At 34.9% G+C, this 15616-nt stretch overlaps 1 protein-coding gene across 1 annotated transcript; it reads right to left on the bottom strand.

Moving 5' to 3' along the window:
- Positions 1-1491: 1491 nt before the first annotated feature.
- On the bottom strand, positions 1492-15403 carry LOC100366612 (alpha-(1,6)-fucosyltransferase-like). The gene is made up of 11 exons (XM_085490427.1): positions 15349-15403; positions 13980-14005; positions 8867-8983; positions 7857-7972; positions 6747-6948; positions 6325-6439; positions 5953-6190; positions 5317-5563; positions 3828-4004; positions 3334-3484; positions 1492-2259 (listed from the first exon to the last, which is right to left on the bottom strand). Exons 3-11 carry the CDS (start codon positions 8980-8982, stop codon positions 1933-1935), a joined length of 1689 nt encoding a protein of 562 aa, XP_085346553.1. The 5' UTR covers position 8983; positions 13980-14005; positions 15349-15403; the 3' UTR covers positions 1492-1932.
- Between the last annotated feature and the right edge of the window lie 213 nt (positions 15404-15616).

Raw genomic sequence — 15616 nt, 5'->3', positions numbered from 1 at the left:
TTATACATATATGTTACTTGACCCTGTTCGATATTTGATTCGACATTTGATTCATTGTTTTATACATATATGTTACTTGACCCTGTTCGATAATTCATTCGTTATCTGAATCGTTCAAGTTCTTTGCATATGAGAAATGACTTTTAGCATCCTGATGCAGCATCAACATCGAGTGTGAACATTGAACTTTAGTCTTGATAAAAAAAGGGAGATGTTAGGGAGTTAGCCTAATGTAAGATATGGCGCCCTCAGCGTCCATACTGATAACCCGCTTGTTTATACACTTAATGTATGCAGCCTTTTTTCTGACCTCAGTGTGGAATATAAACATGGCGTCTTAGATATGCTGTCAGTGTTCAGTCACCAGTCTTGTCATTAATTATCTTCAATGAACAGAACCCATAACATGGTGTATTGGTAAGATTGATCTAAAAATTTGGGATGGCATCTTTCATTGGAATGTCACATAGGTACCTGAAGCACTGTTGCGGCATGAAAACCAGTGTCATAGTGAAGGTATTAAACAACATATGTAACTATATGATCATGTAACCTCGTGGGTCATAAACACATGGTTCATTTTTTAGCCAGATAAACATATCACAATCACCAATGTAGATAAATACATGAAACGAACTGCATTTTCATCGAATGATACTGGTTATATAAACTACCATATTGGCAATCAAGTGACCTCATTCATTATGACATAGATGTATGTTAGCTTGGACTTCGGTGTCGCCGCTTGCGGCTTTAATATGAAATGAATATATATTACCAGGGAGGATTGGCACGAGAGGGCGCCATCCGATCTGAATGGAACATTTCGAAGTCAGTCGTCCGTCGCCCACCGTCAACGCAACAACGTCCCTTTTATGAACATATTGAATAATTTCAGCAATTTCTTTAAAGAATAATTAGTAAAAACTTAGTAACATCTCGTAGAAAAATACAGGCTCTAAAATTATGTCTTAGAGCAATACAATTAAACCGACAGCCAGTTTGACGCCACAATTTTATGCTGAAGCCGAGTTCTACGCGTGATTTTATTGCGTTCAAAATTGTTTCATTTCAAACTGTGCATGCTCATACACTGTGGATTCTCGAAATACATACTAATTAAGTAACTTATCACTGACAAAAGTCACTGAAAAGTGTTGAGCAAATTTGAGCAATAGCACTAGAGTGAAATATATAAACGACCCTCTGCATTCTCCATGAATTTCGTAACTTGATATGATTATGGTAAAAAAAACCTGTGGTTACTTTCAACAGTTTGCTGGAGTCTGATCAAAAACGTGTCTCAAAAAACACCTTTACATCAGTTTTTCGATATATTTTAGAATCAGTCAATTTAGAACTATCATATATGCCATCGGAATGCATTTTGGCATAATTTTACTGAAAAGACGATTTTTTCATTGCTCATGAATATTAATTTATGCAAATTCGTGTCATGCACCTCCCCTTGTATATATATACCACTAAATATTGAATTTACTGGTACTTTATTGTGTGCATACTTATCATTTGTATTCTAAAAAATACAGAAGAAACCCCACCAACTCAGTAATATTAAAACACTATTATCCAATGGCACATTTCTGTTTATTTATATTATTTTGACTTCAATAAAGGACGTACATGGCCTGCGAAATAATATAATGTGGATTATATATTAATATTATTACTATTAGATAAAATTAAATCCACAATCCACTATTGATCCTTTTAATAATGGATTTGAGCAATGTTTATCATTGAATCTAAATTGGTTCTTGTCTGTTCTATTCTAACTAGTTGATATATTTTCAATATAAACAATCAATGTTGTTATAAAATAAATAATATAGATTTCAAGTAATTTTGTTTTGCGTATAAAAATATTTGTTTAACATTACACTATGCTAGCGCTACAGATTGCACTTAGTGTCAAAGGTCATCTTTCTCGGCTTCAGGATATGTTGGCATTTTCGCTATGTTTGGTTTGTCTTCTGTTTTATAAGATGGGTAAAGACCGGTTTTATGGATTCTTCGGTTAAGACCTTTGGAGTAACCGTCCCACAAATCGCCAGCTATGCCAACCAAATCACCCAATTCTAGCGGGATTTCGTCCTCGTTACGTGGTACGTGACGGTACAGAACTGTTTGGTCATGTGCATTCTGGCCACCAAAGTAGTACACATCGTCAAGCGAATGGAAGAAAGTGGAGGCATCTGGGAATCTCGTTTGCATTAGTTCATATGCTACCCTACACACCTGTAAATGTAGAACATACAATATATGTATTACGTATTTCATCATAATACCAATATATTTCTATTAGTCGGGCAATGTGAAGAAGAATGTATTTAGGCTCGGGTTATATTTGTAAGATTGGGATTCGATTAATACTGCATAACCTTGTATAAATATATTGTATACATATAGTGTATAATACATCATACCATAAAATAAAATAGATAGTAATATATTTCTTCAATTAAATCTGGTTTAACTTTCACAATAAATACTATATATGCTTGTGACAGTGTTATGTTTTTTTCAGTAAAATATATTTCAGTGGAAATCTACCTATTCAATTCACTGCCGTGAGTAAACTGAACACGGACGCAAAAAGAATTATTGCACGGGTTAATCTGAACATGACGTACATTTTTTAATATATTCATATTTCCTTTTCATCATTTTTCAGTGCCAGTCAGCCCATGTACATTATTATTATTATAAGCTAACAATGACTTTTTTGGGACTCACTAATTCGTTTGTTATAGTGAAGTGCTCACTTTAATGAAGCACATTTTGTATGGTTTGTATGGGTGACGTACATTGTGTTCATAATATAAAGAAAATCAGTGCAAAGTTGTATGTTATAATGACGTTACAGAGTACCTAAAAGCATGGGAGACACGCCTTATATATCTAATCTGGAAACCGATCATATAATCAGTATGACCAGCTATATAGAAAATAAGCAAACAAGCCAGACTGTGTTGGTAGAGTTGTATTTACTTTCTCAAAAAACACTTCCTAATCCTAATATATCAACATTATATCAAATGATTACGCGGCATGTTTTGATTGGCATTCATATAACTTAAACCACGCCTCATTGCTCATAGAACATCATGTGACACATTACTGAATTAATTGCATTCAATGAAGGAGATGTGACATCATTTTAGTATTCTAATGACAGGCATTTCGGTGCTTGTTTTGTGAGAGTTCAGTTAGTTATGGCGAAAATATTTCATATGTCGTCGTAATTTATAACCATGGTTTCATATACCCTAGAATGCAAATATTTTTCACGGATAAAATATAAAAACTCACCTGAGAAGAGAATGTGCAAACCAGGTAGTCAGATTCAGACAGGAAGTGGATGTCGGCAATAACACCTTTTAGAGACTCTTCAGATGATCTCTGATGCAGACTGGCTGACTTTGAAATGTCATTGTCACTCACAAAGACGTAATCAGGAAACCTACAGTAAAGTCATTGACAACGTTAGACGATTGGTTGACGATTAGTCAAAGACATTGAATTCTTGTCTTCCTAATAACCATATAACATTCAACAATTCTCCAGTTTTGTTAACCCGGGTTTTGACAAGAATTGTTTCAGGGGCTCGTTAGTTTCATTTTCTTAGCATTATACAAAAAACTTGATCGTCTATTATTCATCACCAAACAAAACTATAGCCTGATGATAATTTTTTTAATATAATTCATGCATGGATTTAATAACATGTTTCTCAGTACAGATACTTTTTTTTTATATTCAAAGTGTCACACTGCTATAGTATTAAACTGTTATGTTATCCTTACTTTTGCTGTGCTTCTGATAATAGATGAGGTTCATCTGTTGCCAAATAAACTCTTTTAATCGGCACATCCCTAATTCTTGATAATCGCTTGTAATACTCTTCCACGTGGACCATGTATTCATCTATTTTATGGAAAGCCGCTTCTGTACCAATTTTGTCAGTACGACGTACATGTACTCTGTAATACAAATCATGTATTCACCTGTGTTATGTAAAGCTGCTTTACAATGCAAAACCTTTGTACGCATACATATACGATGTAACAGGGCCATAATTCATGTATAATAAACTGCAGGTAGAATACGAACGTAGATACCGCATAAACGACATTCGAACTCATGACCACAGAAAGCGCTTTGCCACTCTACGTAGACGCGTGTCTCGCCACAGACACCAACCTAACAATCTTCTTCAATAACCGCGCCTTTACAGTGACAAGTACAGGCAGGAAGATTACAAACATATAAACACACATACACGAGATTCGATCTGGCGATCACATAAATTCATTTGATTTTTGTAAAACGACCTCAAGATACTTGCTATTGTGTTTACATAACGTACACAAAATGGACTGTATTTAACGTAAATAAACTGCCCGGATATAAGCTTGGGACATCAACCCCAATGAAACTTAACATGGAAATATTGTGTTCCTAATGGTATGGATAGGATGGACATGAATGATATAACGGTCAACTAATAGGCAAATAAGTCGGTGATGGTTCACTGCAGTTTTTGATATTTTAAAATGCCAATAAAATTAGGTTAGATACAAAAACTTCAGACAAACATTGGCACAATGAATCGGTGCATGCTTTCTTACAAACATAGTATTAAAGCTTAATTCGGAACCTTGCATTAGCATTCATACAGTGTGTCATGTAGGTATGTATGAATGAATCGTTTATGTATTCATCATTTTCAATTGACAGCAATTCCAAGCAACTACACCATAATCTAAAGCTAAAGAATGTATGACACACTGGCAAATAGCATGGTATAATAACTGAATAAACTATCCACTAAAACATGAATGAAATTAAGTACAGGCCTACTCTATACCTTTTATCAATATCAGGAGCAAGATTGTTGAGGTAATGAATGCATTGTACGATTTCCAAAACCCAGCTACCAACACATGGTCAATGGCCTGCTCCATTGCGTGGGCCTTGTGGTCGTACATCTTCGTACACAGGGTCTCACTGGTCCCTGAAATATCTTATGCAGACACGAGGTATAGATAAATCATACTTCATACCACAAACAACGTGAGCCTAGTGTAATTATAGACTTTTTTACCAGTCAGCAAGTGACTAGTATTAGGGGCTGACGTTAAATTACACAATTTTACCATATACGCTAAAGGGCCTTCATAAAATTAGAAATTGTATGTATTGTAACTGTATTATCAGCATATTTCTTTGACCATGCGACACAGATATGACCCTTATGGTATGCAAAACACAGAGAAACTACACTAAACTCACCCAACAATTGGTCTTTCAAAGTTCACTTTATTTTTAGTTTCATTCAGAAATGATTGTAAAAATGGCTGCGGTCTCGTAATATATTTTAAAAACTGAGCTATCCACCAGACTGCAGGCTGACCATGCAAAAGTAATAATCTCTTAGAAAGGTCTTCGGGTATTGCAAGAGGCAAATAGTTTGGTTTGGATTGCAGTAGATCAACCATGGGCAAATCAACAACTTGCACTTCTTTTATTCGTGTTTCTTCTGAGAATTCAAAGATAAATGCTATTATGGATAGTATATATTATAGTAGCCAAAACAGTAACTGTGTGATGTCACGTGTTAAGCCTAATTCAAATCAGGATTAAAGCCCACAGTCTCAACTGAATTTTGAATTGAATACCTTACTCACAAAATGACAAGCATGCCAACATTTTGTGCTCCGTCCATTAGTGTACGTTGACTATGTGGGACAATGTGGATAAAAATATAAAATTGGTGAACAAGTATGGGAGTCCTTGTTCAAGGTCCTAAAGGATACAGATTTATAAAAAAAATCTTCAACACAGTATTGTATATGGCTTCAGTATAACTTTCTGTTGACTGGAGTGATGATGATGGGCTCCATAACAATATCTTTCGTTGACACCTACCTGTCCACGATTTTCTACTTGTTCCTGTAGTGTCGGTACACTTGTTACTAAGGGGTTTGAAGAGTTTTTCCCATCCATCTTTAGAATATCCTGTACCTTTGTATTCTAGGATCAACGTCCTCTCTGAACCATATGCCATAATTAGACAGTATACAAGATGATGCAACCTACATCCATAGCCACATTGTTTATTTATATTACACACTAATTTCTTAGATGTTCTGCAGTCTCTTGGATTCTTTACAAGAAAGAGGAGAATACATTTTTGTTATGTGTCGTTTTTGTTTTCCAACAATGCCATATCATTTGTTGAGACCGTATTTTTTCTTAGATGTCATCAGTCACGCAAAAGTTAGAGGATAATCAGTATACCTGTAAATACTGTAATCTTCGTTGCACTATTTGTTCCAATGCCTTGGCTTCATCTTCTCTCCACAAATTCATCCCACCAGATAAACCAAGAAGATAGATATCTTTCAGGATAGATCTACCGAGAAAGTAAAAACAACATTACATATTGAAAATTGTAATTACGACTAGTTCAAAGGTATGTGGTAAGAAAAGTGCTGAGAAGTGTGAAGTTTGAAACTGTTATTAAACGCTAGTACAAAGTGGATGTCGCAAAGGAGGACTGGATGGCGCACAGCTAATGTGTTAATGAACTGAATAGTACACAACCAATGTAAGTGAAGCATTGGAATATACACAGCTGATGTGGTAATGTTGGCACAGTAATTTTATTTTAAACATTATGCACAACTAATGGGTGTGTTTGTGATTGAATAGTTACTAACCGTTGTCGATCACCACCATCCACTAAAATGTCATCTATATGCTTATCGATCTGGTCTTTCACAGACATTTGTTTTATTTCGTTTAGCTTTGATTTAATATAGTACCATATCTCATTCACACCATTATCTACTCTTCGCCGGAGTTTCTCATGGTCAGCAGAAGGTTCATTGCAAAGTGGTACCTCTCTTTTTGTTTTTTCATCTGAAAATATGAAATACATAAGACAGTTCTAAAAATGACGAAAGACATGGCAAGTACAACCAATGTGAGATATTCTAGCAGTGAACTGTCAATGAAGGAGTGAATTGTTCACATTGTAGTCAAACAATACGAACATGCTCAACTTAAAATATCATCAGTGAATCAACATGAGCTAACGTGTGTTGTTCTTAACCAGAACATGTGCATAATACTGTTAATAACAGCAGCATTCTTTCAGTCTTTGGATATAAATGTTTTTAAGACTATTCACCGTGTACACCCAGTTGCTCAAATCATCTACTTTTTTTATAGAATAGTAGCACATAAAACACGTCATTAAACGGCACAATCACAATCAAATATCTTAAATGGTGCAGCATTTGCGAGTTTAGTTTGAATATAATCCGCGTACACATATCAAAGTTGTGCTTCAAAATATTGAATAACTAAACTTAGAAACAGAACTTAATAATATGGTTCTAGAATAACAAAAAAAGTTTTTCATTTATATGACATATGTGTAATGATTGAACATGATCGACCTGGACATGTCACAGACTCGGAAAATGTATTTCTTAAAACAAAATGAACACAAGGCAGCTGTTTTCTGATCTGCTTGACGAAGTTATATGCATAATGGCCCAATAATGTTCAATGTATGCATTAAGTTTGAACGATCATTCATAACCGAGATCTAGTTCTTGATTTTGATGTATATTTAGAACTGAAATGGCCGTTATCCAGCCATTTTGAATTTAGTTATCTTACAATGAGTTACATGTTAATACCAACAACAAAACGATCGGCACTCTTTGGAGGATTACATAATAATATATACACCATTAAGCTAAATGTTAATACTAATACTAACAATATAATGATAATACCAGGTAACAATGGTTACTCACCAGATATTTGAGATAAGTCAGCAATTTGCTTTTGTGCACTGTCCAACTGTTGTTGCAAAATCTTCAGTATCTCATCTTCACTCTTTTCAGAAGCCCCTCGTAATAGGTCAACCTCTCTATGAATGGATAACAAACTATATATAAGGTGATTTATATCTATGGATGAAATGCGAATGACATCAGGTGAAAAGAGACTGGTGAATTTATTGGATGTGTTGAATGCAAGTTTAAGTTTAACATAATAAAATTAAAGGAAAGGAGTACCTACAGTTAGGAAAGGAGTACCTACAAAAATGTCGATAGTTTATGACCTCGTTAGTTTCTTGGATGAGGCGTGTTTGTAAATACGCAAATCAGGTAACGGCTCATAAAACCTGTACTTTGTCATTTGCGCCATACTAGTGATGCCGAAAATGACAATTGGTGGAATGTATGTATTTGGTAAATTGCAGATTTGAAAATTATAAAGAAACATTGTTGAATATTTCTAAGTATAGTTTTGTGAAAATACAATTCTGACAACTTTGAGGTTGATGATAATTCTACAAGAAGGAAAGACCGATTTGAAAAATAAATAAATGTAGTGTGAAACAATATATGTTATGTCCATATTAATAAACACAATTTGGAAATGATGTCTAAATAGTCGGAAACATAATTAAGTTGGAAGCTTTGGTCAGTGAGTCCAACAAAAGATGTAGACCAACAAACTGGTAAGTTAGTTGGGATGGCAAATGATGCTAGAGATGAGGCCCTGATAATTATAAATAAATTTAGCTGAATGATTGAACAGTTGAACCATGAAGCACAACAAGAGACGAGGACCAATAAATCGAAAATTGGTTCCCCAACATAACTATTTAATCTAGATATTGACAATGAAAATTCGTCAAGTTTACTACCAAAAGGAAACTACAACTTGTGATTTAGAAACATTCGTGTTTGCTGTATCGGAGGATGCGTTATCCCGGTATGGGGGGTCAGCAATTAGCATGAAAGAATATACTAACCTGAGCTCATTTCCATGTTTTCGAAGTTTTTCATTTTGGTTCGTCATGAAATCGATTTCACTGATCATTTTGACGCAAAAAAGTGTACCGATAACATACATCCATAATGTCTTCATCCTATTAGAAATAGACAATTGTAATGAACTGTGGACGAATGCTTTAAGAATTATAATTAAAAAGTGGTCATTATACTGGGAATGAATAACAGATATTTTCAAAACAATTAGCACACTTGGAACACGCTTGCCACTTAGGCAGCTTAAATTACCTTCTGCTATGGCAAGCAATATACAAATACAATCTATTTAGAACTGGTGAACAATTTGGTTAGGGATTGACCATGTATTATTCCTGGGGGTCGGGCGTCAGCATATTTACCAAAGCCACAAATGCGGCAGTGACTTTTTATCAAGGCTGAAGAGGGCGAATATTTTTCTCTTAAAGATTGAGACACAATTTTTTTTTTACTTTACGCCTTCTTTACCAATTATCAACTAATAACTAACACTTAGTCCAGTATTGTCAAATCAGTTAGAATACACGAAGAAATATTACAATGGCTCACCCTGAAAAAATATTGTGGCCATGTTGCAAAAATCAATAAAATACATGAAGATAGATTTGTTGGCCTTGGGTGCATAACCTTGTTCAGTGACTGTTCTAATTTATAACATGGACTTTCTGCAGGCAAGTGAGTAGAACTGTTAATATAAATTTCAAAATATTATATGTCAATTTGTGTATTTTTACTTCACAGAAATTAATTCTGCATTTTTCGAGGCGACCGTTTTATCTCTACTGTTTATAGTGAAACATTTTATCTGATACAGATATATCCACAAATTAGACTGAAGTTCTCCTCTCACTAAATAATTTTAAATAATAAAGTATTTTTGTTTCTTTATATATACATGTAAAATATCAATAAAAATACATGAATATATATATATTTAAGAGGGGTTACAATTTTTTCATTTTTTCTAAAGGGGCGCCCTCTTTCACAAAATGAATAAAGAGAGGGTCCATTCGTTTTTTTAAACAAGCACAGAGAATTGCCCGACTCCCCTTAGGAATAATAAATGGTCATTCCCTTGAGCCTTTAATTGTGCAAATAAGTCACGAATGCAGCAACCGACCTTACATTGAGCATGTTGCTTAACTCATCTACATAGGCATTCAAAAGTTATTGGTACAAGAGACCACCTTTTCTAACATTATATGCACCAAACTTGATTAGAGTACACATCTCCCCATCTAACACACATCTTCCGACTAAAATACCAGTATTTCATTAACCTGATAATATAACCATATAATATATATAACACATTGTCACTTAGAATACCATTGGAAAATGTGGTGTACACTTTTAAGTTCTGGAAATAAAGAAATCTTATTCTCATTGGAAAATTACAAATTACTGATTCATAGGCAATCTGCAAAATAATATACCTAATACGCCTAACCAATACACCCGATACAATTTTGTCTTAAGTGATCACATATTATTAGACGATGATTCAAAAGAACACACAATGATGTCAGATTTTAATATTCCAGACGTATTTTATTCTGAAGAATTCATTTCGAATCCAAATAACTGAAAAATATGCGGACCCCACATTCACTAGTGGAAATATTTGTTCACGAACATATAAACAAGAAATATAATTTGTTAAAATATTACTTATTTAAAAATTCTACTGTGATTTCCGTAATCACATGTATTACTCATAAAGCAAAGACGGTACCGATACTACCATCTATTTCTTACTGCATTATTTTTCAGAAGCATGTTAGATATTTATCAGTTTTGCCAGTAAAGTGATTCCTATCCGGGCTGTTTACCAAAAGTGTTCAGACCATTAACATGCGCCGTACAAAACAAAACTGAATCATGACCTTAGGTATGGTTTACCTTCAAATTGCAATTGGGGCAATGAATTAATGGTTTTATTTTAGTACAGATGAAATCCTTTTCATTAGGAAATATGTCAGTGTCCCTTACCCTTTACCCTTTCAATCTCATTAAAGTCTGATGTATTGTACATCATTATATTTAATTTACATTTATATATTTTATTGTTACTATATTTTTATTATGATGGCTTTGGCGTGTGATTGTTACAGTTATCTCCCGCCATTTTTTTCGTCAACCTTTTCTACACTGTTTGACCAATCAGCTTGAAATTTGACATGATGGTAAAAGTTCTGATCACACAGGTCACCAGGCCAGGCCACCATCTTGAATTTTCAAATACTTCCAATTTGCATAACTTTGGTATGATCTACTATTTATGAAATATTTTGAAAGACCAAATGAGATTTTCTGAATTTCCATAGGTTATAAGCCGTTCTGAAGAAGACGACTTTTAAATGATTTTGTTTTACTTATTTAAGTATACAGTACATTATTGGGAACTGGTGATGTCTCCAGTATGTACTGTATATTCAATAGGCAACATATTACTTTTGGAAATCGCACTCAGAATTTGTGTTTTAAGATTCTTCAGTAATGGTTATCGCAGGGGTAAATGGTTTATGTCATGTGACCTCTTTAATGTGCATAACTGTAATACACCAAGGACTATAGCAATTGGAGCAATTGGACAAGAGCTATGACTAATATATTAAATGACTAAATATGGCCTTGTGACTTCATTAAATATGCATAATTGTCATAACTTTTGCAACAAATGCTTTAATGAACATATCAGACAACAGACATAAATCACAAATCTTATGATCATATTGTGTGAGTCATGTGATCTCATTGATATGCATAACTGTTATATCGCAATCACTGTTGCAGATATGATTATACAAGGTATGAGTAACACATAGTAACAGATGGCCATATATGATTATGTGACTGTAATATCTCAAGCATTGTTGCTAATAGGGCCATGCAGTCAGTGCAGCATTAAAACCATTGGACTAGAGATTGCACTAACACAACATATGACCATATTTGGTCATGTTACTTCATCACTATGCATATCTTTATTAGGGACGACGTCAAAAGATCGATGTCGGATAAAAAACTTAATTCCTTTAGTTTTTTTCCAAACCCCCCTACCCCCCACTGAGACTTAATTGATAAATATTGGTCATGGCGTCAGACTACATTCACCATTAAATACAAATTGATAATCGGGCAGTAGTATTGCATGGCAGTTGGTTATCGGGTGGGTGTAAAAAGATTTTACAAATGCACCTCATTTGACGCAGATTTACACTCGAACCAAACCATTTTTCTATATTTTTTCCCTTTTCGGTTATTTCTGTCCATGATTGGATAGAAAAAAAAAACTACAAATACTCCAAGATTTTTTTGACTTCATTAAAAAATAAAATCGTTTTTGTAGGATGGAAACTTTTTGAGGTCAAAACCCCCCACCCCCAAACTAAAGGAAATAAGTTTTTTATCCGACATCGATCTTTTGACGTCGTCCCTTATCTCAAGCACTTTCGCAGATTGTACAATGCTACTAGTACACTATTGATGGCAGTGTGTTAGAATTGTGGCTACTGTATCACGTGACAATATATGGCTTGTGCTGTCATCAATACGCATTTCTGACAACACATTGCATTATGGGTCACGAAATGACTATGAAAGCATAGTGCTATGATGCATTCATGACATCTGTTGGCCACAGCTCACATTCCTCACAATCCAATGTGCTCTTCTAGGGAAACCACGCGTTTTGACCTGGGCGCAATTTGCACTAATAATCGCTGATGATTCCTTCCAACCACCAACAGAAATTGCCGAATAAAAGCTTGTAACGTCTCAGCTTGTACTCGTTTGTCTGTCCAACAGTCAAACTCGCATGCGTGGTATGACGACCACCCCTTAATATATGCAAGATCTGTGCTCTCCACGCTCACAAATCAAGTGGCTTTACGAATAAATATGTTACCAAAACGTGACGAAAAGTGATGGTTTCCACGCATACAATTAAAGATATTACCAATACCATTGAAATATCGCCGCGTGCTAGAGTGCTGCGTGTGACACCTGGTTGTAAGTGTTTTTTTGGAAATTAACATTAAGATCCTATTTTCTTACTGTGAATATAAAATCATTCGATGTATAAGATATGGGATTATCTACTTTATTAAATTATTAATTATACTTTATGCTTCTTCTCTTGCTGTTGCTAATCAGTAACACTGTAGAGGTTATTAATCTTCACCAGTCACGGTAAGGATAGTCTTGTTGTTGTTGTTGTTATTTTCCGAAAATAACAAAAAATACAGTAAAATAACAACTGAAGGATAGATACAAACAAAAATACGGTTTTGCTACAGAGCCTTTTTAGTCTCCGTATATTTTTATTTAAAGCAGGGGAGTCGTCCCCTGCGCATGCGTCAGATGGCCATAGCGTGTCAATGTTTACAAACAAACGTCTACCCATGAGTCTTTGCGTTTTAGCGTGTGTTGTTATCGTCTCTTGGGACTCAATTCCCGTGCGTGCGCAGGTGACGACCCTCTCGCTTTAACATGTTTTGTCCCTTTTGAAATTATTTGAACGAGCTGTCGCCGACGTGAAAGAGAGCTTTAACAGATGTGACAAATTTAGTAACGTAGTACTGATTGATCATATACGTATGTGTGTATGACGTGTACACTTGTGTTACAATGAGTGTTTATTGAACAGTTAGGCTAAATAATATTTTTCAATGAAATTGATTTTTCCTCTATTTTTTTTTTGTTTTAAGTCCTGACCAAACAATGTTGGATTTTTGCTTTCTCGACTGACATATGCTGCCACCGGAAACATACATTGTTTTATTTAGCTATAATCGATAATGCGTAGCTAATTTATGGGACTGTATGGTGTCATATTATGTCTCACACTGAATTTAAATAAATCAGAGGTCTTTAATCGATTTGCAATTCAGCCAACGGAACGTCATATAAAACAGACATAAAAAAGGGTTGTCACATGCAACGCAAAAAAAAACACATGGTTGGAATAATATGTATTATACGATATTATGTTGGGTGTGTGCGAAACTACGAAATATATCTGACAATAATCCATTTAACAGCAGAAATATACAAACTACTAAACATTTGTGATTATATTGTTTCAACACTCACCAGAAATGCAGGACATCCGAAGAAGTCTAGGCATGCAACGCTCAATATTAGTGATATTGTATGGTAGATGTGCAGATGTGTATATAAAGATGGCAGCAACCATTTATTATAGGGGGACAGGGAGGAAAAGATAGGATGAATAACATGATAATGGAATTTGTGGATGACATTTATGCTCGAACATAACTTAGTTCTTAGTAACTTAGTATCCAACTGTTAAACGCGAGTCTACATAATTTAAGTGGTCTGTCTATTTATAATATATATTAAGCCTTGTATAAATTGGAAATATAATAGGCTGCCAAATTTGCTCTATTAGAATACACAAATCGTTGTATTTTATGTACTAGACTATGCCTCGTAAAACAACGTGTTGATGTTGTTACGTATGCGTTAGGCACGGAATATCGATACGAATTGTGATTTTTTTTAATAAACACCTGTAGAAATAAGATTAAATAACCGAGATAAATGAAAACCCACTAGTTCGAAACAATTGCATTTGTTTTTAATAGGCCCTATATAACTATTTTTATTCATTATGAACTGGATACCGCTTTTGCGGCCTCAGGTCGTTAGGCGAAGGTGCGTTAGCCGCACGACCGATGCCTATATAGTAGACGTAACATCAACACAATGCGTGAAAGTTAACGTTATAACAATCGTTCGCGCTTACAATTCTTTCTAACTAAAACCGCCGCTAAAATCCCTACTGGAACGGGTAATCTTTTGAATGTAGTTAATTTCAGTCCTACGTAGCTTCTCGTGTCGATCGGGCGATAGTTACATGTGCTAATGTGATCGATATTGTTATAAAGACAAGTCCCACAAATCTACACTGTCAAGATCAATAAAGATTAGCTATGAATGTCACCTGGCTGACACCAGATTGTGGGACGTGACGTTCTAAATCCAAAGAAGGAGTATGTTTGTACAAATTCGGTCGAACAGAGCATGACGTGATATTGAAAATTATTGCATTGCTTGCTAGTCAGGTTTCTCATAGCGTTACGAGATCGGGCAATACGAGATATATGATAATCTGACTCATCACACGGCGTGGTTTGTTAAGAACGGAATATTTGCCACACTTTAATTTTTGATGCTAATACCAGACTCAGTATTTATCAAGACATAACTTTAAAGCGGGGACATTATAAATCATACCGGAAATGTGACGTGTTGTGCACCGGGTTGTACGCGACTGGTTTGGGGCCCGAATAAAGCACAAGCCAAGCAAAGTTCGACATAGCACTCCAGCTTACAGACCTTAAAACCCAAAAACAAAGAGCCGAAAATCAAGTTCTCCAAATATCTGGCTGAAACTCGAATTGACAATGATAAAACATTGAAATAAAATAGAGCATACCTGCACGATCCGGGCATATTCAATGCATTGTGACGATGCCTCTGCAGACCACACAATTACCAAATGATCCAATGGAAATATACAATAATGACATGTAACATATGGTGAAATCGTACAAACCAAACAAGACGCAATTGTTGTCCTACTCCATAAATGCAGGCACTGTAACACAGATATCAATTATGATAATTACATTATGGGATTGGCACAACATGTGACGATACAGACACGTATATAAAATAACAGTTGCACTGAATTCCCGATTCCC

Source organism: Saccoglossus kowalevskii, chromosome 15 (assembly GCF_978046115.1).
Source record: "Saccoglossus kowalevskii chromosome 15, keSacKowa6.1, whole genome shotgun sequence".
Taxonomy (NCBI): Eukaryota; Metazoa; Hemichordata; class Enteropneusta; family Harrimaniidae; genus Saccoglossus; species Saccoglossus kowalevskii.
Note: the sequence above shows the minus strand (reverse complement) of the source record. Positions and strands in the feature narration are given on the sequence as shown.

What these genes read in the sequence shown, in the direction of transcription:
- LOC100366612 (XM_085490427.1), bottom strand. Translation starts at nt 8,982, where the DNA reads ATGAAGACATTATGGATGTATGTTATCGGTACACTTTTTTGCGTCAAA. An exon ending in TTATCAGAAGCACAGCAAAA is followed by an intron (nt 3,485 to 3,827) that starts GTAAGGATAACA and finishes ACTTTACTGTAG; the next exon opens with GTTTCCTGATTACGTCTTTG. An exon ending in TTTGCACATTCTCTTCTCAG is followed by an intron (nt 2,260 to 3,333) that starts GTGAGTTTTTAT and finishes CTACATTTACAG; the next exon opens with GTGTGTAGGGTAGCATATGA.